This window comes from Zingiber officinale, chromosome 7A (assembly GCF_018446385.1).
Source record: "Zingiber officinale cultivar Zhangliang chromosome 7A, Zo_v1.1, whole genome shotgun sequence".
Classification (NCBI taxonomy): Eukaryota; Viridiplantae; Streptophyta; class Magnoliopsida; order Zingiberales; family Zingiberaceae; genus Zingiber; species Zingiber officinale.
The window spans coordinates 122,965,591-122,992,881 of NC_055998.1; the positions used below are offsets into that span (position 1 = coordinate 122,965,591).

The following is a 27,291-nucleotide window of genomic DNA, read 5'->3' on the forward strand; positions in this document are numbered from 1 at the left end:
TTGCCCAAACCAAGTCCCACGCCCAAACCAATATCCGGTCAACCTTGACCTATTGGTATCTCATGCTTAGCATCCGTCACCCTTGACCTGCTAAGACTCCCTACCAAGTGTCCGGTCAATCCCTTTGACCCACTTAGACTCTCTCTTCGTGCCAAGTATCCGTCACCCTTGACCTACTTGACCTTCACAACACCGGATGTCCATCCCTGATCTATCTGGATTTTCCTTGCCCGCTTCACTCACCAGACTTCCCACTGCCCGGCTTCACTCACGTGACTTTCCTTCTGCCTTCCTTCACCAGGACTTTCGCCACCTGCCTGGCTTCACTCACCAGGACTTTCACTTTCACCTAGCTTCACTCACTAGGGTTTTCACCTGGCTTCACTCACCAGGATTTCCAATTTGTCTGGCTTCACTCACCAGGACTTTTCCGTTTGCCTGGCTTCACTCACCAGGACTTTCCATCTGCCTGGCTTCACTCACCAGGACTTTCCATCTGCCTGGCTTCACTCACCAGGACTTTCACCTGGCTTCACTCACCAGGATTTTCACCTGGCTTCACTCACCAGGATTTTCACCTGGCTTCACTCACCAGGATTTTCCATCTGCCTTCCTGATCTAGAGAACGAGCTACCAAGCCCTCTCTGACCTAGTCCGGAGAACGAGCTACCGAGCTCTCTCCGTCTTTCACTTCCGGTCCAGAGAATGAGTTACCGAGCCCTCTTTGACCTAGTCCAAGCTACCGAGCCCTCTCCGACTTCCACTTGCCAAGTTCCCATACTTGGACTTCTCCGTGCCAAGTCTCCATACTTGGACTTTCTCCCGTGCCAAGCTCCCTGCTTAGACTTTTCCCGTGCCAAGTCAACTCACCTCGGGTCAACCAGGTCAACCTTGACCAAGGGTTGCACCCACAACCTCCCAAGTTTCTGTTCTTGTCAAACATAAAGATACAACTTGAGTCAGGTCAACTCGAGTCAGGTCAACCAGGTCAACCTTGACCTAAGATTGCACCAACAATCTCCCATCAAAATACAACTCTTCTGTTCTCATCAAACATCAAAATACAACTCGAGTCAGGTCAACTCGAGTCGGGTCAACCAGGTCAACCTTGACCTAAGGTTGCACCAACACTTACTAGTGTCACTTATGCTATTATTAGCAACACTTAGATTTATCACGGCCCTAGAGGAATTCCTACCGAAAAATTTCGACAGAGTCTCCCCTGTACCGGTGACCAAATCAACAATACAAACAATCTATACTCAGCCACAGGCGGCTGGAACATATATTTTCACAACCACGCAGTAATAATACACACTATAACTAAAAGGAATCTATTCTAGCAATAGTAACCAAACATAACTCCAACAGTAGGACATATCAAGCTACAAGTGTGGAATAAACTTAATTACAATCTCCACTTATAATAATATTTAAAGAAAACTAAAAGAACTCTAAACAAGTAGGTCCTGCAAATTTGCTAGCAAACTCTGCATCTCTCCATAGTCCAGTCATCACACACCTTCATCACCACCACCTTGTCGCCTTCCTTTCATACTTTAGCTTTTCCTTTATTTGCAGTAGGAGGAAAAAATAGATCTATAAGCGAAACGCTTAGTAAGTACTATACTATCTCACAAAAACTCGAAGTGCATAAAAATGCAAACGATACTGAAACTGAAATGCTAAAAGAAAAGCTACATGTACTCATCTAATAGTAAGGTACTCAAATAAACTGCATACTCATGATATACCAGAATAAAGCTAAATACTGGAAATAAAACTAATCATGCTCACTAAACTGATAAGAAAAGTAATGAAACTCATGCTGTATGTTTAGAATTAAAGGAACTAAACTTCTGCAAATTCTAAACATAGGTGATACTTGTTTCATTTACTTATAACTTTATACTTGAAATTAATCTTTTAATTTCTTTTACTTTTACTTTTCTTTCTTCTTCTTTTTCTTTGGGCCTAGGCTTAGTACTATCTTATGCGCGCTCCCTAATAGAGACTGCTGTAGTCCCACAGGGTAAAGACCTCGGTCTTACCAGGGCTGAGACCTCGGAAACGGTCACCTGGATTTGTTTAACGACAACCTCGGAAGTCGGGTACTAGCCTCTTACTTTAATTTACTTGTTATCTCTTTTTAACTAGACTTTGATCTTTTTCTTACTTATAGATGCTCATTATAGCAAGGAAAGTCCAAACTAAATGCTATGTGCATACATGTATATGCTAAAATCTGTTCATGCATATCTTAAAGCAAAGGGAAACAAAAATCAGCATACTACTATATGTTATAATCTGTTCATGCACATCTTAAAGCAAAGGGAAACAAAAATCAACATGCTACTATATGCTAAAATCTGTTCATATGAATACTAAAAATTCTGGAACTGAAACCCACTGCAAATCCGAATCTGAATTGCTTAAACTACACGATAAGGAGACCAAGAAAAAAAACTGCATGTTAACGAAATTAAATGACAGCAGATTTAATAACATGGTTAACACAAGTTATCCCTAGTATAGAATTCCACAGGAAATCCAAACTACATGTTAAAGTAAGCCACTAAAGATCTGGGTAAATACTTCCAGAAACTAAGGCCGTTCGTACCCCTTATATAGCACGAATTAAGTAGCTGTGGAAAACTACAGTAGGCTCCAAGGGACAATGTTCGTGCCTGCTGAAATATCAAGAAGGAAGGGCTGTCCTATGCTCTAATAGAGCTGTACGTTTCTACAGTGAACACAAAGAAAACTTGGACTGGAATGAGCTCCAAAGGGGCTATTCTAAGTTCCAAATGGAGCTGTTCATGTCTGCAGAAATGCACAAAGAAAGGGGTTGTTCTTTGCTACAATTGGAGCTATCCGTATCTACTGCAAATACCACAGAAAATGGGATTGTTGGTGCCCCTTTCATAGCGCAAATCAAACTAAACCTGCTGGAAATTTAGAACCTATATAAAGCTTGTTTCGTTTCAAAGTCAAATTCGATGTCTAGCAACATGATCTTAAATCTTGCTACAACATAACTTAAAAGGAAGAAAGCCATGAACGCATGTTGCGCACTACAATCTGAAAGCAAAGAAAACAAACCGAAACTCGGAGCAACTCCTACCACAGGTGAGTAGTACTTACCCTTGATTGCTTGGACTTACAACCGAGAAGGAGGAGGTCTAGGGTTCGAGCGAAGCTCCAAATCTCAGCCTCTTCTCTTGCCCGAGCGTTTGCCTTGCCGAGAGAAGCTTGGTTTGTGAAGAACCCTTGAAGAAGAACGCTCGCCAGCCGCCGGAATGCAGCCCTAATTTTGGCTTCGTCTTCGCCCAAGCAACGCCGACGCTGTCGCATGCGAGAACGAGAGGAAGAAAGGATTTCGGGAGAAAAAGAAGAATAAAAATAATCCCTTTTCACTTAACCTTTTATAGCTAGGTCTAATTTTGGGTTCCCATTATACTATACCTTAAACCTATTTCTCCTCATACTTGGTTAACAAAGCGTGCGCAGCCCAGTTGGTTGGCTGTGTCCGGTTAGGTCGGGTTCGACCGGAGGTCTTGGGTTCGAGTCTCACCTTCAACGTTTTTTTTTTGGTCAAAACTTCTTTCTTTTTGTAAACATACTAAACGACCTTCAAAAATTACGTAAAAATACTCTAAAAATTCCTAAAAATCTCTAGAATATTTTAAAAGTATTTCCAAATATTTTTATGGACTTTTAGAACTTGAAATAGGAAAAATTGGGTCGTTACAATCCCCCATACCTTATAAAAAGTTCGTCCTCGAACTTATAATAGTTCTGAATATTTCTGTCTCATACTGTCCTCACGCTCTCAAGTGACTTCCTCGTGCTTCTGGTTCTGCCAGATGACCTTTACTAGTGGTATTTCTTTATTTCTTAGTCTCTTGACTGCTCTATCCACTATCTGTGTAGGTCTGCTCTCATAACTAAGATCCTCTTGGATCTGCACTGACTAAGGCTGAATCACTTGGCTTGGGTCGTGGAGACACTTCTTTAGCGTGGAGACATGAAATGCATTGTGTATTGTTGACATGTCTTGTGGTAAGTCCAGCTTATAAGCTACTTTCCCAATCCTCTCTATGATCAGGTAAGGTCCTACATAGCGAGGACTTAATTTGCCCTTCTTGCCAAATCTCATTACTCCCTTCATAGGAGCGACCTTGAGGAAGACTGAATCTCCTACTTGGAATTCCAATGGCCTACGGCGTGTGTCAGCATAACTCTTCTGTCTGCTCTGGGCAATCTCAATTCTCTGTCTGATTTTATGGATCGCCTGAGTAGTCTCATCTATCAGCTATGTCTGAATGCCCAGCTCTACTTCCATTACTTTTCTCTCACCTGCTTCTTGCCAGCATATGGGTGATTTGCACTTCCTGCCATACAATGCCTCATAAGGTGCTATCTTGATGGTGGCCTGAGAGCTATTGTTGTAGGCAAACTCCGCTAAACATAGATATTTGCACCAACTTCCCTTGAAATCTAGCGCACAAGCTCTGAGCATATCTTCTAAAATCTGATTTACTCGCTCTGTCTGTCCATCAGTCTGAGGATGGAAAGCTGTGCTGAACTTGAGTTTGGTGCCTAGTGCATTCTGAACGCACTCCCAAAAGTGTGAGGTGAAGCGCCCATCCCTATCAGAAACGATAGATTTAGGAACTCCGTGAAGCCTAATTATCTCCTTAACATATAGCTGGGCCAACTGCTCTATAGAGTGGGATACCTTGATGGTTAGAAAATGAGCAGACTTGGTCAATCGGTCTACTATTACCCATATCGCATCATATCCATTTGTGGTTCTTGGGAGACCTGTTATGAAGTCTATGGATATGTCTTCCCACTTCCCCTCTGGTATTGGCAGAGGCTGAAGAACTCCTCCTGGCCTCTGGTGTTCTGCTTTGACTCTCTGGCATGTCAGGCAGGTACTGACATTTAGCAACGTCTCTTTTGAGTCCAGACCACCAGAACCTCTGTTTTACGTCTTGGTACATCTTGGTAGAACCAGGATGCATGGAGTATGGTATACTATGAGCTTCTTCTAAAATCTTCTTTCTCAGTTCTTCATAATTGGGCACACAAATGTGACTCCCCTGATAAAGAATCCCGCTGTTCGTTACTCGAAACTTTGAATTATCTTCTTTCTGTATCCTTTGCTTGATCTTCTGGATGTTTGGATCTTCACTTTGCTTTCTCTGTATATCCTCAAGCAGTGTAGACTCTAAGGTCAATGCAGAGAGTTGCCCTTCAATAACTTCAAGTCCGAAATCTGACAACTCCTTCTGCAGTGGCAGGGCTAATGATGACAAAGACATCAGGGACGCACTGGATTTTCTGCTTAGTGCATCTGCCACTTTGTTAGCTTTGTCTGGGTGGTAGAGGATTTCACAGTCATAGTCTTTGACTAACTCCAGCCACCTGCGCTGTCTCATGTTTAAGTCTTTCTGAGTGAAGAAGTACTTAAGACTCTGATGGTCAGTGAAGATTCTACACTGAACTCCATACAAATGATGTGTAGGACCGTTTAGATTCGATAGAGGGGGGTGAATATCGATTCGAAAAAGACGAGTATAAACGCAGCGGAAAAATAAAATAGACACAGATGTTTTTACTTCGTTCGGAGCCTGTGACGACTCCTACTCGAAGGCCCGTGGTCCTTGACCACTTTCGTTGGGCAATCACTAACAAGTCGAAATATGATTACAGAATAAGTACAAGAAGTGCTAGTGACTATAAAGCAATACCGACAAAGAAGATTAAATAAAAATCGGAGGAGCACTTTTGTCGGAGCGTTGTTGGCGTCGCACTGAACGTCGAGCAGCAAGACCAGCAGTAGAAGAGTTCTCAGTTTGATTCATCTGAAGCTCCTGTCTGGGGCTTCTTTTATATGCTGTTCCAGGCGCCTGGATCCCTTCCGGGCGCCTGGAATGTGACGTAGCTGCACAAACCGAGATGCTCCACGTGGCGACGACAAAGAGTTTTTAAAATAATTTTTAAAGAATTTTTAAAGAGTTTAAAATAATTTTTAAAGAATTTTTAAAATAGTTTTTAAAGAATTTTTAAAATAATTTTTTAAAGAATTTTTAAAATAGTTTTAAAATAATTTTTAAATAATTTTTAAGGTGTTTAAATGAATTTTTAAAGATTTTTTAAAATAATTTTTAAAGAATTTTTAAAATATTTTTTTAAAGAATTTTTAAGATAGTTTTTAAAGAATTTTTAAAGAATTTTTAAATAATTTTTAAAGAATTTTTAAAATAGTTTTTAAAGAATTTTAAAATAATTTTTTAAAGAATTTTTTTTAAAATAGTTTTTAAAGAATTTTTTAAATAATTTTTAACATGATTTTTAAGGTTAATTAGTAATTTTTAAAATGATTTAGTTTTTAATTTAATTTTTTATTAATTCGAAATTTAATGTGAATTTGAAATTCAATTTGAAATTCGAAATTTAATTTTAATTAATTTTAATTTAATTTGTAATTAGAAATTTAATTTTAATTTGAAATTCAATTTGAAATTTGAAATTTAATTTTAATTATTTTTAATTTAATTTGAAAATTAATTTGATCCTTATTCATCTCACCCGATCTAGATTATCAATCAGGGAATGCTATAATTTTGTGAGATGAATTAGATTTAATTACAGAGTTTGGTTTAACTTTTGTTAGATTTAGGTTTAGCTTTGGTCTCAACAAATAGGCATTCTTCGGATAAACTTCTAAGCTTGGTGAGTCACTTGGACGTCATTAGAAGTAGCCAACCTTTCGAGGTTTTCCGAATAGTCCTATCCACGGAGCTTAGTATTAAACCTTGGTCTAACTAGTTAGGATCCATTTAAGGGTAGCTTCGGTCAGTTCCACTTGGCCAAATGCACCAGATCGAAGCCATATCTTTCTAGACATGCGATGCCCAAGCTTCCCTAACGTACTATCATCCAAAAACTTCACCAGTACCATGATTCAAGTTAAACTTGGTCTCTTTTTAACTAATCCTAATTACCCTGCCGGGTTAGTTTGTTTGGGTTACCCTGTCGGGTAAGTTAGTTTTGGAGGTGCCAGCTATTCTGGAGCCTCCCCTAAATCATTGGTCTTTAATTTAAGATTTTTGTATAATTAGAGTTGGTTTTAGTTAAGTTGTAATGTTTAATTTGTAATTTAAATTTAAGTTTTTAATTTTGAATTAATTAAATTGGTCAAATTATCTTTCTTTAAGAGAGTGTATTTAATATTTGAATGTTCTTTCAATTTCAATTTTATTGGGTTAATTGAATTATCTTTCTTTAATAACTTATTTTTAAAGTTTAAGTTTTTATTTATTTTTAAATTTGAATTAACTAAACTGTTTGAATTATATTTTCTTAACGGTTTATCTTTTAGCTTTTTATTAATTGTTAATTTTGAAATTTCTAGATTATTTTTGTTTAATATGTTATCTTTAACATTTAATTTTAAGTTTGTTAAATTCCGTATTTTATCCTTATATTTTCTTTGCCTTTTAAATTGATATGGTTAATTGAATTTATTAGATTAGTTTTATCTTTAAAGTTTAATTTCTTATTAATTAAATTATCTTGGTTTTGGATAGTATTTTCTAGATTAATATTGTCTAGATTAAATAATTTATTAATTTTATCTAGATCAATATTGACCTTGTCATCTTTTTTGTTTGAATTTTCAAATTTGTTTAGGTTTAAATTCAAATTTTTAGATTTATTAATTATTTTCAGATTTTCTATATTTTCTAAAGTAATTATATTTGTTTTATCAGAAAATATCCTAGAGGTATTTTTGCAAGTATTGTCATGTACACTATTTTCACATATACTTTCAGACATATCCAAATTAACAGGCACATATTTTAAACTACTACTAGCAAGGGTGTTTTGGTAAATATTACTAACCTTGAGCGCAACCCCTAATTCAGCAGGCTTCTCTGTTGGATCTGACTCGAGTCCGGATTCGACTTTAACTTGATCTTCTAGCTCCATCGGTATCTCGTGAAGCTTGATCAAATGGGTCCACAGCTCATATGCATTCTTGTACTTTTCTAATCTGCATAAAATATTATTAGGTAAAACATTACAAATAATGTTACTTACCTTTTTATTCAGTTCCAAGTTTTGAGAAGGTTTCCTCAAAATTAGCATATAATCGATGTCTACGCTTCCTAAGAAGCATTCCATTAATCGCTTCCAGTAGTTGAAGTCTTCATGATCGTAGGGTGGTGGTTCGCAGGGGTTCCGTCCTTCTAGAAGAGTCATAATTTCTTGCACACAGAGAAACAAACAAAAGATCCCAAGACTTGGTCTTGGATTAGCAGTGCTGAAAAAAATAATATTTCACTATTTTCGAAAAAACTAATAAAATATTATTAAAATATTAATAAAAAATATTATTTCAAATTTTTGAAAATATAATATCTTGTCAATACTAAGCAATGGTGAAGAGATGGCGATGTATTTTTCAAAAATGGTTTTGGAGGGAAAAAAATGAAAGGCGTAAGGTTTTATTTTAAAGACAAACAATATCTAAATTTTCTTTCAAAAAATCCCCCCTTTGCCTGATTGGTGGTTGCACCAAATCAGAGCGGTACCTGCTCTGATACCACTTGTAGGACCGTTTAGATTCGATAGAGGGGGGGGGGTGAATATTGATTCGAAAAAGACGAGTATAAACGCAGCGGAAAAATAAAATAGACACAGATGTTTTTACTTCGTTCGGAGCCTGTGACGACTCCTACTCGAAGGCCTGTGGTCCTTGACCACTTTCGTTGGGCAATCACTAACAAGTCGAAATATGATTACAGAATAAGTACAGGAAGTGCTAGTGACTATAAAGCAATACTGACAAAGAAGATTAAATAAAAACCGGAGGAGCACTTTTGTCGGAGCGTTGTTGGCGTCGCACTGAACGTCGAGCAAAGACCAAAGAGAAAGAGTTCTCGCTTGATTCATCCAAGCTCTGGGCTTCTTTTATATCGTTCAGCGCTGGATCCCTTCCGGCGCTCGGAATGACGAGCCGACAAACCGAGATGCTCCACGTGGCGACGACTTGGTTGGATAGAATTCGCCTTCCGGGACCACCTTGTTCCAGAAAACTCCCTTTTCCTGCAAAACAAAGTTAGTCCGAGGCAAATATACATCCTGTAAAACAGATTGTTAGCACAGTTAAAGTTCAACAGATAGATAAAAAGAGTATGACTTAGATTCCGTCTTTCCGAGACCGGAATCTAGTCACGATCTCGACTTAGACATCCGAAATGGATCTAAGCCGGATCGACGCCTATTGTCCCCTTCCCGGGAACGCGTCCTCACAGTCACTCCCCTCCAGTGACTTACCTCACTTACCTGCCAGACGTCCGGTCAGCCCGTCGACCCGTCTGGACTTCTCGCCAAGCGTCCGGTCGACCCGCTTGGACTTCTCGCCAGCTATCCGGTCAGCCCGTCGACCTAGCTGGACTTCTCGCCAAGCGTCCGGTCAGCCCGTCGACCCGCTTGGACTTCTCGCCAGCTATCCGGTCAGCCCATTGACCTAGCTGGACTCCGTGCCAGACATCCGGTCAGCCCGTCGACCTGTCTGGACTTCTCCTGCACACTCGATCAAAGTGTCAGACAAAAACAAACTAACTTAACCTGATTTGTCATTCATCAAAACCTGGGTTAAATCGTTAGTGCTAACCGCACCAACATGATGTCGCCAGAGTTTCAGTGCAAAGACCACAGCTGCCAGCTCAAGATCGTGAGTGGGATAGTTCTTCTCGTAGTCTTTGAGTTGTCTGGAGCATAAGCTATAACTTTTCCTTCTTGCATGAGTACAACTCCTAAGCCCATCTTGGAAGCATCACTGTAGATGTCAAAACTCTTGTCACTCTCTGGAACAGTCAGAATAGGAGCACTGGTCAGTCTCTTCTTCAACTCTTGGAAACTCTGCTCACATTTATCTGACCATTCAAACCTCTTGTTCTTTCTGGTGAGAGATGTTAGTGGAGAGGCTATCCTGGAAAAGTCCTCCACGAATTTCCTGTAGTACCCAGCTAAACCAAGGAAGCTTCTGATCTCCCTGGCATTCTTGGGTCTACTCCAGTTGTTGACCGCTTCTATTTTGGCTGGATCCACCTGAATACCTTCTTTAGAAATGATGTGACCTAGAAATGCCACCTGATCTAACCAGAATTCGCACTTTGAGAATTTAGCATAAGAATTTAGCATACAGTACTATTCTCAAGTGGGTGTCATGCTCCTCTAGGGTCCTTGAATAGACTAGAATGTCGTCGATGAACACAATGACAAATTTGTCAAGGTATTCTCTGAACACTCTGTTCATCAAGTCTATGAAAACCACTGGTGCATTAGTCACACCAAAATGCATGACTACAAACTCGTAGTGTCTGTATCTGGTCCTGAACGTCGTTCTGGGTATATCTCTTTCTTTCACATTTAGCTGATGGTACCTAGAGCACAGGTCTATCTTTGAGAACACTGTTGCCCCTCTTAACTGATCAAATAAGTCGTCGATCCTAAGAAGGGGGTACTTGTTCTTGATCGTCACTTGATTCAGATCTCTGTAATCTATGCACATTCGCATAGATCCATCTTTCTTCTTGACAAACAACACAGGAGCTCCCCAAGGTGAGTGACTAGGGCGAATGAAGCCTTTGTCAAGCAGCTCCTGAAGTTGTTCTTGTAACTCTTTCAGCTCTGTTGGAGACATGCGGTATGGAGCTTTTGAAATTGGACCGGTTTCAGGAACTAATTCAATCTCAAACTCTACTTCTCTGTTGGGAGGTAGTCCAGGTATCCCTTCTGGATATATCTTTGGATACTCACAGACTACCCGAACATCTTCCTGCTTGGGTCTTTCTTGTTATCTTTGTCTTTCCAATTCTGATTACTTGACTGAGGTCTCTGTTTCCCCACTGTCTTGTCTTCTATCTTGACTGGCTTGTGTTGCGTTTGTTGTTCCTTGTTACTGTTCAGATAGTGCTCACTAATGCCCTGCTGACCAGCTCTTCACCAATCTATGGTCGATGAGTTTCACTACTCACATTAGGTGCTATTTCTGGTCTCAGCATTCGGAGCGTCAGTCTGACTCGTTCTTTCACTGTACTTACTAACTCTAGGAAAATGTGAGCTAGACTGTTAAATCTTTTAACCGCTTCTTCTACTGGTAGGTCACCTTGTCTGAATTCCATAAGCTCCTCATACTGTTTATTGGTGATCCGTTGACGGAAGACTTCTTCATAAAACTCTGTCTCGAAGTCAACCCAGCTCATCTGGTTGACTGCTCTCTTACTCTTAACTCGCTCCCACCACCTACAAGCACCTCCCGATTGGCAGAAAGAGGCACACTTAACCTTCTCGACTTCTGGCCAGTCAAGAAGCTCCATTGTGCTCTCAAGTGTCTTGAACCAAGCCTGGGCATCCCAGGGCTCAGTCGTGCCTGAGAATCTTTCTGGTTTCAGCTTCAGCCACTGGATGAGGTATGCTTCTTGTCTTCTAGGTGTTGTGGCGACTTCTAGGGCAACCGATAGGACTTTAGTCACCACTGGGGTCTCCACATTAATGGTTGGGGGAGGGGGAGGAGCTGGCTTCTGATTGGCCATTAGATTGGCAATCACTTGCTGCTGCTCGCTACTTGTCTCTGAAATTGAGCAACAACTTCAGAGAGAATAGGCCCAGGGGTTCTGGGCTCTTCGTTCTCCTGAACTCGGTCCTCAGTATGAACGGTACGGGGACATCCTCTTCTCGACATCTAATTATGCAGAGGAAAAGGCTTGATAGCTTCTCTAACCCTTCTAATCATACTTATATATGAATATAGAAAAGGGAAACAAAATCTTCTATCTTACTTAAGCATTCAAAAACAAATACTCTATACTGCAGTTAATAATAAGGAAAGCAGAATAAAGAAAGAATTTAAATACTTTCTTACTTGGAGATGGCAAGGCTGATGCTGATGTGTGTGTGATGCTGGAGAATGGAACGCTGCTTTGATACCAACTGTAACGACCACCCTTCATACTACTACTCTCTAAGGGCGACCGTTACCTAACTACTACTGTACTTACTAGTGTCACTTATGCTATTATTAGCAACACTTAGATTTATCACGGCCCTAGAGGAATTCCTACCGAAAAATTTCGACAGAGTCTCCTCTGTACCGGTGACCAAATCAACAATACAAACAATCTATACTCAGCCACAGGCGGCTGGAACATATATTTTCACAACCACGCAGTAATAATACACACTATAACTAAAAGGAAGTTATTCTAGCAATAGTAACCAAACATAACTCCAACAGTAGGACATATCAAGCTACAAGTGTGGAATAAACTTAATTACAATCTCCACTCATAATAATATTTAAAGAAAACTAAAAGAACTCTAAACAAGTAGGTCCTGCAAATTTGCTAGCAAACTCTGCATCTCTCCATAGTCCAGTCATCACACACCTTCATCACCACCACCTTGTCGCCTTCCTTTCATACTTTAGCTTTTCCTTTATCTGCAGTAGGAGGAAAAAATAGATCTATAAGCGAAACGCTTAGTAAGTACTATACTATCTCACAAAAACTCGAAGTGCATAAAAATGCAAACGATACTGAAACTGAAATGCTAAAAGAAAAGCTACATGTACTCAGCTAATAGTAAGGTACTCAAATAAACTGCATACTCATGATATACCAGAATAAAGCTAAATACTGGAAATAAAACTAATCATGCTCACTAAACTGATAAGAAAAGTAATGAAACTCATGCTGTATGTTTAGAATTAAAGGAACTAAACTTCTGCAAATTCTAAACATAGGTGATACTTGTTTCATTTACTTATAACTTTATACTTGAAATTAATCTTTTAATTTCTTTTACTTTTACTTTTCTTTCTTCTTCTTTTTCTTTGGGCCTAGGCTTAGTACTATCTTATGCGCGCTCCCTAATAGAGACTGCTGTAGTCCCACAGGGTAAAGACCTCGGTCTTACCAGGGCTGAGACCTCGGAAACGGTCACCTGGATTTGTTTAACGACAACCTCGGAAGTCGGGTACTAGCCTCTTACTTTAATTTACTTGTTATCTCTTTTTAACTAAACCTTGGTCTTTTTCTTACTTATAGATGCTCATTATAGAAAGGAAAGTCCAAACTAAATGCTATGTGCATACATGTATATGCTAAAATCTGTTCATGCATATCTTAAAGCAAAGGGAAACAAAAATCAGCATACTACTATATGTTATAATCTGTTCATGCACATCTTAAAGCAAAGGGAAACAAAAATCAACATGCTACTATATGCTAAAATCTGTTCATATGAATACTAAAAATTCTGGAACTGAAACCCACTGCAAATCCGAATCTGAATTGCTTAAACTACACGATAAGGAGACCAAGAAAAAAAACTGCATGTTAACGAAATTAAATGACAGCAGATCTAATAACATGGTTAACACAAGTTATCCCTAGTATAGAATTCCACAGGAAATCCAAACTACATGTTAAAGTAAGCCACTAAAGATCTGGCTAAATACTTCCAGAAACTAAGGCCGTTCGTACCCCTTATATAGCACGAATTAAGCAGCTGTGGAAAACTACAGTAGGCTCCAAGGGACAATGTTCGTGCCTGCTGAAATATCAAGAAGGAAGGGTTGTCCTATGCTCTAATAGAGCTGTACGTTTCTGCAGTGAACACAAAGAAAACTTGGACTGGAATGAGCTCCAAAGGGGCTATTCTAAGTTCCAAATGGAGCTGTTCATGTCTACAGAAATGCACAAAGAAAGGGGTTGTTCTCTGCTACAATTGGAGCTATCCGTATCTACTGCAAATACCACAGAAAATGGGATTGTTGGTGCCCCTTTCATAGCGCAAATCAAACTAAACCTGCTGGAAATTTAGAACCTATATAAAGCTTGTTTCGTTTCAAAGTCAAATTCGATGTCTAGCAACATGATCTTAAATCTTGCTACAACAGAACTTAAAAGGAAGAAAGCCATGAACGCATGTTGCACACTACAATCCGAAAGCAAAGAAAACAAACCGAAGCTCGGAGCAACTCCTACCACAGGTGAGTAGTACTTACCCTTGATTGCTTGGACTTACAACCGAGAAGGAGGAGGTCTAGGGTTCGAGCGAAGCTCCAAATCTTGGCCTCTTCTCTTGCCCGAGCGTTTGCCTTGCCGAGAGAAGCTTGGTTTGTGAAGAACCCTTGAAGAAGAACGCTCGCCAGCCACCGGAATGCAGCCCTAATTTCGGCTTCGTCTTCGCCCAAGCAACGCCGACGCTGTCGCACGCGAGAACGAGAGGAAGAAAGGATTTCGGGAGAAAAAGAAGAATAAAAATAATCCATTTTCACTTAACCTTTTATAGCTAGGTCTAATTTTGGGTTCCCATTATACTATACCTTAAACCTATTTCTCCTCATACTCGGTTAACAAAGCGTGCGCAGCCCAGTTGGTTGGCTGTGTCCGGTTAGGTCGGGTTCGACCGGAGGTCTTGGGTTCGAGTCTCACCTTCAACGTTTTTTTTTGGTCAAAACTTCTTTCTTTTTGTAAACATACTAAACGACCTTCAAAAATTACGTAAAAATACTCTAAAAATTCCTAAAAATCTCTAGAATATTTGAAAAGTATTTTCAAATATTTTTATGGACTTTTAGAACTTGAAATAGGGAAAATTGGGTTGTTAGAGGAAAAGGCCATAATAGTTGGAAAATAATTTCCATATTTATTGCTTTTATTTACTGTGATGTGTGTGTATGCATGTGATGTATGCTAGGATAGTTTAAAATTCCTCACTTTAAATAATTAAGTGGGAGAGGGATTTATTTTAAATAAATTACACGGTCTCCATTACTGGTTTGTAAGTGATGCAACAAGCTGCGCGTTAGCTCTGAGTGCCTTCCTCCATATCGGATGAGCTTGTTTGCGGATCACTAGATCAAACTTTCATTTTGGATGACTATAGGAAATTAATCAAGAGCGTGTAATCTTCCCCATCGGAAGGGGCATAATCTTATTAATGGACTTAGTGTCAAGTAATGGTATACACTTAGGCACGTTTAATAGCATCCTCCCCATCGGAGTCACTGCTATTATTTGTGTGACCAAAGGAAAACCAACTATTAATTTGTCAAAAGGATAAGTTGACAAGAAAATAAAATTAAAACCCCCTCTTACAAATGTTGAGATTTTGTATACGTCCACACTATCGTGGCATACAAAATTCACGGTGTATGAGGTAATTTTATTTGTCATAAAGACTTATTGACAAGATAATTAATGTATAAAACCCTCCTCTTACAAATGTTTGAATTTGTATACGTCCACACTATCGTGGCATGCAAAATTCACGGTGTTTGAGGTGTTGGTGAATTTAAATGATATTATTTTGAGGAATCAATATTATTTCAAATTCAAAGTTTTTGACCAAATATTTGATAGACCAACTATTAATTTTATTTGTCATAAAGTTAGGATGCCGAGATAATAAAATTAATGGATAAAATCTCCTCTTTAATTTTGAATACGTCCACACTATCGTGGCATACAAAATTCATGGGGATTTTAGGGTGTTGGTCTTGACCAAATATTTTTGTGATTCTTAGGATTTAAAATATTTTTCAATCCCCTAGTTGTTATACTATAGAATAGACTTAGAAGTCCCAATTGTATTGATTGGAAATAGGACTTGGACATTAAGGTAGACTGTCCTCTTAGAACTAAGAACAAAATATGTGTATTTCATTCATTAGTTAATACATGATTAGTGGTGTTATCTGCCGGTACCTGGTGTGTAGATACGGGAGCCACTAATCATGTCTGCAATTTATTGCAGAGGTTCCAGGAAACCCGATAACTATAGGAAGGGGAAGTCACTGTCTACATGGGCACTGCTGCAAAAGTGGTAGCTGTTGCAGTGGGAGATGCTTATCCTCTGATAGGAATAAAATATGGATTTTAAGAAATTATCTTTACGTACCAAGTTTAGAAAGAATTTGATTTCGGTTTCTAAACTATCAAAGAATAGATATTCTATCTATTTTGATAACAAACTTGTTATCAAGAAAATAGGAAAGATATCTGTTTTGGTACGTTGGTTGACAATTTATAAATCCAATAACTCCCACGATGCAATAAATAGAAATTAATAACACATCTTCTAACTATTAAGAGAAAGCAACCTTCAGAGATGAACCAATTATATCTTGGGCAACAAAGGCTAGGCTATTTTAACTTAAGTAGGATTCATTGGTAGCTGATGAACTTTTGGGTTCATTGGTAGTGGAAAATTTTTTCAACCTGAGAGTCTTACTTGGAAGGAAAATAACCAAGAAGCTTTTAAGTCTAAGGGGTATGGAGCCAAAGATATAATGGAATTGGTTCATTCTGATTTGTGTGGTCCTATAACTATCCAGGCAAGAGGTTGTTTCGAATATTTCGTCTCTTTTATAGACGACTATTCGAGATAAGGATACATTTACTTGATATATCACAAGTCTAAGTGCTTTGATTAGTTCAAAGAGTAACTAGGCTGATGTGGAGTAACGTCAAAGTAAAAGTATCAAGTCACTACGGTGAAATCGTAGTAACGAGTACCTCTTAGGAGAGTTTAGAAGTCACTTATCAGAAGTAGGGATTTAATCTCAACTAACTGCACCTGGTACACCCCAACAGAATGGTGTAGTTGAAAGAAGGTATAAGACTCTTATGGAATAATTAGATCGATGATGAGTTATTCAGAAAATTACCAAATTCGTTTTAAGGATATACACTGGAAACAGAAGTGAACGTAGTACCTTCTAAGTCAGAACTCTCTACTCCCATAGAATTGCAGATTGGGCGTAAGCCTAGTCTGAAGCATATTCAAATTTGGATGGTCTAGCACATGAGAGACACTGATAATATTGGACATGAGTTCACTAGTTTGTGAGTTATCCTAGAAAAATGAAAAGAGGTTTTTAGTCCTTAAAATCAGAAGGTCATTATTGGTACCAATGCCCGATTTTAGACTATACTATGAACCACAAGTCCATGAGTAAAAATTGTTTTAAGGAAATTAAAGGACACGTCTAACCTAGTACCAACTGTACAAGATGAAATATCACAAAAAATTGTAACACGTACGTATCACAAATGATACACAATTACAGAAAGTATCTCATCGTAGTGGGAGGGTTGTTAGGCAACTTAAAAAATTCATGCTTTGGGAGAGTCTTTGGATTTGATCCCTGGTGGACATGAACCTGATCCCCGGACATACGACGGAGTGCTCCAAGATAAAGATGCAGCATCTTGGCAAAGAGCAATTAATAAAGAATTAGAATATATGTATTATAATAAAGTCTGGGAACTTGAAAAATCACCAAAAGGTGTAAAAACCATTAGGTCCACAATAGAAAAGGAAGGACAGACAAGAAGGTGTATACTTTCAAAGCAAGGCTTGTTGAAAAAGGGAAACCTTTTACCGGTAGCCATGCTTAAAGTCTATCCGGATTCCTTTATCTATTGTTGCTCATATGGATTATGAGATTTGGCGAGAGGATGTCAAGATAGTTTTCCTTAACGGAAGTCTTGAAGAAAACATCTATATAAAGCAACCAGAAAGGTTCATTGCAAAGAGCAAAGAGCATCTTGTGTGTAAGCTCAATCAGTCTATGGACTGAAGTAAAGCTCCAAGATCTTGGTATATCCGGTTTAATAAAGTAATCCAGACCTATGGATTTATTTTATAACTGAATGAGTTTTGTGTATACAAGAAGTGTGATGGAAACGTGGTGATATTTCTTGTACTATACGTAGATGACATTTTTGGTAGTTGGAAACAATATCAAAGTGTTGTCGGAAGTAAGGGTATGGTTGTCCAAACAATTTGATATAAAGAACTTAGGAGAATGTGCACACATTCTTGGGATCAAAGACATAAGAGATCGCAAGAAAAGAATGTTTTGCCTATCTCGAGCTTCATACAATCCTTGCTCGTTTTAAGCATGCAAAACTCCAAGAAAGGTTTCTTACCTTTTCAGCATGGAGTAGCTTTATCTAAAGAGATGTCTCCGAAGACATCAAAGGAGATAAAGTAAATGAAGGCAGTTCCTTATGCTTCGGCTGTCGGAAGCCTAATGTATGCTATGCACGAGATCAGGAATCTGTTTTGTCAAGGGCATAGTTAGCAGATATCAAATTAACCCTGAATAAGGACAATGGACTGTGGTAAAGCATATATTGAAGTACCTTAGAGGCACTTGAGATTATATGCTAGCTTACAAGGCAATTAATTTGGTCCCTGTGGGTTGCACGGATTTTGACTTCCAATCAGATAGGGATAATAGTAAGTCGACCTCGGGGTTTTGTGTTTACTTTAGGAGGTGAAGTTATAACTATGGAAGAGTGATAAACATAGGTGCTTTTTCGGACTCCACCATAGAAGCTGAGTATATGGCAGCCTCTGTGGTAGCCATAAAAGCTGTATGACTCAGATACTTCAAGATAGACTTAGATATGATTTCTGGTTTACCCAAAATAATTTGGTGCAGTAGCAAACTCGAAGAAACCATAAGTCCATAAGGCAAGTAAACACAATAGAGCGCAAGTACTACCCAATACGAGAAATCGTATAATGAGGAGAAGTTGTTGCCGCTTAGATTGCATCAGGTAATGACCTATAGATCCTTTCACTAAGGTCCTTAAGGCAAGAGCTTTTTATGGGCATGTTGAAGGGTTGGGAATCAGATGTATGACAGCAGAAATGATAGCTTAGTCTTTTAGTATAAGTGACAGATTATTAGGATGTATACTAAAAGCCTAGCTTTTGGTATAAACATTTATCTAGAAATAAGAATCACATTGGTCAAATGTCTACATTTATGATAAATGTAGTTGTTCAATTAATTTATATTGTAGATAACATGGTGTGTGGTGTCACACACAGAGGGTCATGTTATCAGTACCTTATAAATTATAAACAGTAGCTCACGACCAAGATGGAAAGGAACAAACCATTGGAAGGTCGTAGTGTAATTAGGTATTAGTTTATCTTAACTATATAATTACACTAGTACACTTAGAGTGTATTGAGTAGGACTATTAGAGGTCGTTTCTTTTATACTGACTTTATAAAAAAATAAAGACCTCAGTTATTATGGAAGTGTGTGCTCTTAATCCTAATATAATAACAAGCACATATATTTGATATTTATTTCTTTAATTTATCAATGGGTGAGATTTAGTTCGATAAATCAATAAGCCCGATAAGTTGGGAAATGATATCACTTAGAGTGTGTGTTGTTGATTATAGAAGGAAACTGTGTCCTAGTGATCTAGGTTGATAATGTCCCCAAAAGGAGCTCATAAGGATTGTCATGTTAAACCCTGCAGGTGGATTTAGTCCGACATGACGATAAGGTTGAGTGGTACTACTCTTGGACTAAGATATTAATTAAGTGAGTTGTCAGTAACTCATTTAATTAGTGGACATTCGACATCTTAAACACAGGGAGACTAACACACTTATAATAAGAAGGAGCCCAAAATGTAATTTGGGATTAGTGCGGTAATTCAATAATAGTTCTTTAGTGAAATGAATTATTATTGATGGAATTAAGTTGTGTGTTTGGGGCGAACACGGGAAGCTTAATTTCATTGGGAGACCAAAATCAATTTCTCCTCTCGGTCCCTATCGTAGCCTCTTGTATATAGAGATTTATACCCACCACATACCCACCTTCTTACCCAACCTATAGGGGTTGGTCAAGCTAAGCTTGAAGCTCAATCTTAGGGCCGGCCAAGCCTAAAGATTGAGCCTTAAGGTGGCCGACCAATAGCTTGGAGCCCAAGCTTAGGTGGTCGGCCACATCATATTAAAAAGGGATTTTTTTGTTAAAATTATTTCTTATGTGGATATCATGGTTTTAAAAGAGAGTTTAAAATTTTAATCTTTCCTTTTATAGCTTTCTACAAAAGATTAAGAAAAGATTTGAGATCTTTCCTTATTTGTAGATTGAAAGGTAGATTTTAACTTTGAGAAAACTTTCCTTTTTTAACCATGTTCATGATTTAAAAGAGAGTTTAAAAAATTAAATATTCTCTTTTATAAGTTTCTACAAAAGATTAAGAAAAGATTTGATATCTTTCCTTATTTGTAGATTAAAAGAGATTTTAATTTTTAGAGATAACTTTCTTTTTATTCACATGTTTATAAGAAAGATTTTAATTTATAAAATTTCCATTTTACAAACCACCATGAAGGGAAAAATTATTTGAGAAATTTTTATAAATTTCCGGAGATAAATTAGGAAGTTTTAATTAATTAAAACTCTCCTTGTTTTGTTTTTAAAGTGGTCGGCCATTGTAAATTGAGAAGAGAAAATTGTTTTTAATTAAATAAATTTTCTTTTTCATGGAAAAAGAATTAAGGAAGTTTTTATTTAAATTTCCTTATTTGCCAAGACCAAGGATTATAAAAGAGGGGGTAGAGGTGCCTTCATGGGTGAACGACTCTATTATTTTTCTCCTCTCTTTTCTCCTTGGGTGTGGCCGGCCCCTCCTCTTTCTCTCTTCTCCATCTTGTGGCCGAACCTCATCTCATCCATGGAGTCCTTGTGGTTGCCGGATCTTGCTTGGAGAAGAAGGAGAGAAAAGGAGGCGATATTTCTAGCATCCCTTGGAGCTTGGTGGTGGTCGAACCTCTTCATCTTTGGTGGAGCTTTTGGTGGCCGAAACCTAGAAGGAAGAAGAAGGTGCTTGGTGGTTCTCATCTCGGAAGATCGTTGCCCACACAATGTCCGAGGTTAGAAGAGGAATATGGTAGAAGATCAAGAGGTTATTTTTGCTTACAAAGAAAGGTATAACTAGTAATTGTTTTCCGCATCATACTAGTTTTCTTTGTATAGTTATTTATGAAAATACCAAACACAAGAGGTATATGATTCTAGAGTTTTCGGATTTGTTTCGAGGTTGTGTTTTTCTTTTATTTTTCGAATTTGTGATTCGATTGTTCTTTTTGGTTAACCTAGAGTTATTTAAGGAAATTAAATATTAGCTTTCCTTAAAAGGCTTTGTCTAGGCGGTGGTAGTTGCTCCCATATCCAAGAAAGTCATTTGCCTCGCCATGCAATCCTGGAAGCCAATTTTGGAAATTAATATTTAATGGAATTAATAACATAGGTAGATTTGAATCAATAGTGTTAAGTTCTGCTTGCGATTCAAATCTAAACCATTAAGAACAGATAAGTTAAATTTGGAATCAATGATGTTAAGTTCCGTCTGTGATTCCTAATTTAATTTCTAAAGAAAACAATAGGTTATTTAAGGAAAGATTTGAAACTTGTACAAAATTTTTGTACAGTGGAACCGGTACGATTTTCCTAGGACTAACCAACAAGTCCGGGGGTCGCGGACACCAGGCGGAAGATTGGACGGTTCGAGGATTGGACGTCCAACATAAAGTCCTGATGTATTAGACGCTGAGCAAACGGTTTGGAGAACTGGTCTGGCAAAAGATAAATTTTACTGAGAGGAGTAGGTAAGGACGCATTCCCCTTTGAGGGAACAATATGCGTCAGTTCGACCTAGGATTCTCGAGAAATTCAAAAGTCAGAACCGGACAGTCTAGAGACTATCAAAATATGTTATCTACCTATTATTCTAACTCTATTTTGTAGAATGCTAATATTTTATAGGTTAAGGTTTTTACCTTGTTTGGTCAACCGAACGTCGAGATTAGTTGACTGAATCCTAGAGATCAGATCAGCTCAAGGTGAAGTTTCGACCAAGGGATCGATCGACCGAACCTCGGGTTCAGTCGATCGAACAAGGGATAAACAACAGGCTGATCGGATCGGGTTGAGCTGACTAGATAAGGCGGGGAGTGTCGAAGATTCGATCGATCGAACGGCTGAATCGGTCGACCAAATGAAGGCTTTTATATATCCTAAGTAGCAGCATTTGGATGGGAAGCCGGGTCGATTCAAGAAGAATTCAATTGATCAGAGGGATCGGTTGACTGATCAACATCAAGTCAAATAGTGATTCCGAAATCAATGGATCGAATCATGTTCAACTCAGCTATAAAAAGTGTTTGACCAGCAGCTTCGAACATACAACATTCAGAACTTCAATTAACAAATTCTCACGATCTCTCTATTGCATGCTGCTCAAAAAGACAAGTCAATTAAAGTCGTAATGCTTCTCCGATGATTGAAAACTCAAAACTCTAACTCTTTAAGTCGTCGATATAATTTTCATTTATAGCATTTAATCTTTAAACCATGTAAAACTAAAAGTGTCAGTATTGTTTTTATTTTCTTTATTTATTCCGTTACGTTTTACTCCGGTTCCTTTTTGAAATCGTGAAAAAGTCATGAGCGTTATTCACCCTCCTCTTCTAATATAACGATCCTATATAAATTATAGTTGACCACTGTAAAGAAGAGTCTACCGTAATAAGAACTATATTACTCAACAAGATAGACACTTTAAGGTTGGGAGTGTAAACTAGAGGCTCCATCTTAGTTGGGGCCACATGGCATTAGTTGTTAATTTATTACTCATAAAATCATTTTTTAAAAAAAGAATTATACAAAATAAGAAGAGCCCTAATAAAATTGATTAAGTTGAAATGTGGAGGACTACTTTTTAGTGGTCGAAGGAGTCCCAATTAACTTCCATGTCCTTTCAAGGCATGAGGGGCATGTTTGAAACCTCATTGATTCGGAAACCCCCCACGCACTATACAAATTCTTCTCTGAAGCGCCAGCTAGCTAGCCGTGCCTGCCTACCTTCGTTTACCTTGACTTATACAGGACGCTTTTGACTCGCACTTTCCATGTGATAATTAAATCAACACCATCCGGAACAACAGTCCTGCACCACAACAATTTATTTTAAATTGATCACGTTTTCGAACGCCGGCCTCTCAAGTCTCATCCAAATTTAAATTCATTTAAGCATGTCATAATTATCGTGTTTATTAATTATTTGGCTCAGGAAAAAAAAATTTGATTAACCAAGTAACAAGGGGCGTCAAAGTGGAGCCTATTTGATAATTCGAACAAAATAAGACTTTTTGCCGTAACATCCAAATTACGTATAAATATATACACACGTGAAAAAGGTCGATGTCCTCGAAGTTGAAACCTCGTTAACCACCCGCATACTTTCTTGCCTAACAATTAATTAATTAATTAAATTCAGTGGGGACGGCAGTTTTTACGGCGCAACTTTCAGCCCGCTCGCCCGCCCGGCCGCCCGGTCCAACGGCAGAGCCTGACACGGCTGTTATTAGTTAAGCATCCACAATGCTCTAGTGTTATAATACCCATCATATCATCAAAAAGTATGAGGCCCATTGTCAAATATTCGTTATAATAACATCCTCCTTTCACCCACATTAGAACTCATTATTCATGGGTCCCACCGTCCACTCACTCATTTTAACATTATACCATATTGAATAAATATGTTTTAAAATATTTAAATTATTATTATTTTTTTAATAATAATTTTATGTTTAAAAATATAATTTTATTATTTTTCAAAAATAATGTTAATTTTTAAATATATTTATTAAATAAAATAGATATTTGTGAGAAAACGAAATTACAATGTTAGGAAAACGAAATTATAAAATTGGAATGAAAATATGTGTACATATTGATGGTTATTTATAGATGAAATTTCGAACTAACCGTTAATTAGCCGTTAAAAAGTAATCGTTAAATAATTAGCCGTTATTTAATTTTTAATTTAAAAATTTATATTTAAAAAATCTATTATTTAAAAGAGCTGTAAAATTAAATATTTTAAAAAAGTGTTACCTTTTAACAAAATTTAAAAACTAATAAAGAAACGTTATCTGACTTTAACGAAAATAAAAAAAAATAAAAAATAAAGTTTGGACATGGGGTGGGCCCGCCCTGGCCCACCCCAATGAACATTTGAACACGTTCAAGAGATTGAACGCGTTCAAATGTATTAATGTCATGTCAGCGTTCATAACGCGGTGTTAATGTACAGTGATATTATAACATAACGTTTAACGTCGCGTTGTGGATGCTCTTAGTTTGTTACTTGAGTATCTTAAAAAATTACTTCAAATATGAAATAAATAATGACAATTGTGAGATAAATAAGTACACAAACTCTAAAAATTTGAAATACGAAAAGAAACGTAACCTTATCAAAAAATGTCGGTCCGTCTGGCTTCTTGCATTGTATAGATAAAAACATTTTTAGATTTTTTTTTTCAAAGACTGTTGTGGACGTGTGGTTCTGTTTTGTCGTCTAATTGAAGCATGCCATAAATGTTAATTAGCATTTGACAATGGAAGTCTAAAACCCCCGCAGTCAACTCAAACGTATAGCTCAGCCACGAGTATGAACACTTCAAGCAGCCTACTTTATTTCCAGCTCCCTGCGTCGTCAGTATGAAAACAACGGCGGGGGGAGGCTTGTTCTTGAAGTGACTTCAAGGATACGGACCTTTTCCTTGGACAATTAACCCTCCTCCTCCTCCTCCTCCTCTTCTTCTTCTTCTTTTTCTATCATATAAAGCTAGCTAATGCCTGCCTGACCTCCATTTTCTTGTTTCTAAAGTCCACCTCAAGGCAGAAGAGTGCATGGAGTTGCCTCCGGGCTTCAGGTTCCACCCCACGGACGAAGAGATCATCACCCACTACCTCATGCCAAAGGCCATCGACACTTCATTCTCTTCGAGGGCCATGGGAGAGGTGGACCTCTACAAGTGCGAGCCATGGGAGCTTCCAAGTAAGAGTATAGATCGATTATGTTCGCAACGTACGTATAATAGATAACGTATAATATATATATATATATATAGATAACGTAACGTACGTTGATTCTCTTTTCAGGCAAGGCGAAGATGGAAGAGAAGAAATGGTACTTCTTCTGCCAGAGGGACAGGAAGTACCCTACGGGGGTGAGGACCAACAGGGCCACCGAGGCCGGCTACTGGAAGGCCACCGGCAAGGACAAGGAGATCTACAAGGAGAGAGGATCAGTGCTCGTGGGCATGAGGAAGACGCTGGTGTTCTACCAAGGCAGAGCCCCCAGAGGCCAGAAGACTAACTGGGTGATGCATGAGTTCAGGCTCCACACTTCTTTTCAAAGATCATCTGCACCAAAGGCATGCATGCAACAAGATAATATAATCAACTTATGTTTTATTATATATGCTCTAATTAATTAATTGGGTGATCATGTTAGTGCAGGACGAATGGGTTGTTTGCAGGGTCTTCCACAAGAACAGAGGAATTACAAAGAGAAGCCCAGTGGAAGAGCTGCCATATCTGATGAGCTCAAACGGTGCACCTCAAGCTCAAGCTCATGCTCATGGCCTGGACTACTTGCAGTTGCACCACCATCATGATATTGCAATTAGGAGGCACAGCAGGATGATGGAGCAGGTCTTCGTGGGGTGCCCCTCGCAAGAGCACACTGGCCTGAACACTGACTGCGGCACGGTCACTGCGTCGGCGATGAGGTTTGAGGATTACTGGGATCCATCTTCTTCTTCTTCTGGAGGAGGAGCCATGGGTTGGGGCACCGTGTGGAAGTAGTTAATCAGGCATATGATGATATGCATGATTTTATTTTTTAAAACTATTTAAATGTCAGACTTCATTAGATTAATTTTAGATAGACTGTTATGATTATGATTGATACGGTGCATGATCGTGGGGTTAAGGAGATGACGTGGTCGGGAATCAAACCCGTGGGGTGATCAGAAGTCTAGCTCACGTGGCGGTCAGAAGTCAAGCTTACGTGACAGTCAAAAGTCAGACATACGTGGTGGTCAAGAGTATGACCTACATGGAGAATAATTCGGCCTACGTGGAGATTGAAGGTTCGGGTTGTAAGATGGTCCTGGTAAAGCACAAGTGTTAATCCCGAGGTGAGGCCTACACGTCGAGTAGGAACTCGGAAGCTAGGAGACAAGTCAGGATTTATAACCTTGCGGCACAAAATACATGGATCAAAGCGTACAGGTCGGGATGTGCCAGCCAAGGATACAGGTCGGAACTTATAGCCTTGCTGCACAAAGTACATGGATCAAAGCGTACAGGTCGAGATGTGCCAGCCAAGGATACAAGTCAGGACTTATAGCCTTGCGGCACAAAGTACATGGATCAAAGCGTACAGGTCGGGATGTGCCAGCGAAGGATACAAGTCATGACTTATAGTCTTGCGGCACAAAGTACATAGATCAAAGCATATAGATCGGGATGTGCCAGCCAAGGATACAGGTCAGGACTTATAATCCTTGCGACACAGAATACATGGATCAAGGCGTACAGGTCAGGACACTACAAAAAATAAGGCATTCTGGGACGAATTTAAAAAAAAAATTCGTTGCAAAATTTTTTGGGACGAAATCAGGGACTAAAATTTTTTCGTCCCAAAATGTTTGATGCCAACTTTTGGAACGAATTATGGTTTGTTGCAAATTCGGCAACGAATTTGGGGACAAAATTGGCGACGAATAAAATTTTCGTCCCCAAATTCGTTGCAAAAAAGGAACGAATAATTTTTTGTTGCAAACTTAGCAACGAATTTGGGGATGAATTCAATTCGGAGGAAATAATTTTTTGTTGCCAAATTTGTCCTTATTTTTGCAACAAATTTGGGGAAGAATTCGGTGTCAAATTATTTTTTGTTGCTAAGTTTGTCCCTAATATTGCAACGAATTTGGGGACGAATTCGGTGACAAATTTTTTTTTGTTGCCAAATTTGTCCCTAATTTTGCAACGAATAATAAATTTGTTGCAAAATTGGCAACGTATTTTGCAACAAAATTTGGCAATGACTTAATTTTCGTAGCCAAATTCATTGATAATTTTCATAAGCATTTGCGACGAATTTGGGGACAAAAATACTAATTTAATTAATAAATAAATTTTCGTCCCAAAATTTGATACAGAATCTGGGACGAATTTTTGTAGATTCGTCCCAGAATTCGTCCCAAATTCTGGGATGAATCCACATATTCGTCCCAGATTCTGGGACGAAAAAAAATTTGTCGCAAAATTATCGAGGATTACAATAGAGTGGGAACAAATCGTTTTCGTCGCCAAATTCGTCCCTAATATTAAATTTTTTTCTCCAGATTAAATTTCTTTCTATAATTCAATCCATAGATACATAAACACCAAATTCAAATAACATATTATATACATTCAACACATCCTAATTTCACATACAGGAGTAATAATTGAACTCGATCAACTCATAATTAAACAAATATAAAGATCTCAACAAATTTTAC

At 38.3% G+C, this 27,291-nt stretch overlaps 1 protein-coding gene across 1 annotated transcript; it reads left to right on the forward strand.

The window, feature by feature from the left end:
* Nucleotides 1-24,591: 24,591 nt before the first annotated feature.
* Nucleotides 24,592-25,681, forward strand: LOC122000442 (NAC domain-containing protein 100-like). The gene is made up of 2 exons (XM_042554840.1): nucleotides 24,592-24,773; nucleotides 24,878-25,681. Exons 1-2 carry the CDS (start codon nucleotides 24,626-24,628, stop codon nucleotides 25,213-25,215), a joined length of 486 nt encoding a protein of 161 aa, XP_042410774.1. The 5' UTR covers nucleotides 24,592-24,625; the 3' UTR covers nucleotides 25,216-25,681.
* The last annotated feature ends 1,610 nt before the right edge of the window (nucleotides 25,682-27,291 follow it).

What these genes read in the sequence shown, in the direction of transcription:
- LOC122000442 (XM_042554840.1), top strand. Translation starts at nt 24,626, where the DNA reads ATGGAGTTGCCTCCGGGCTTCAGGTTCCACCCCACGGACGAAGAGATC. An exon ending in CGAGCCATGGGAGCTTCCAA is followed by an intron (nt 24,774 to 24,877) that starts GTAAGAGTATAG and finishes TTCTCTTTTCAG; the next exon opens with GCAAGGCGAAGATGGAAGAG.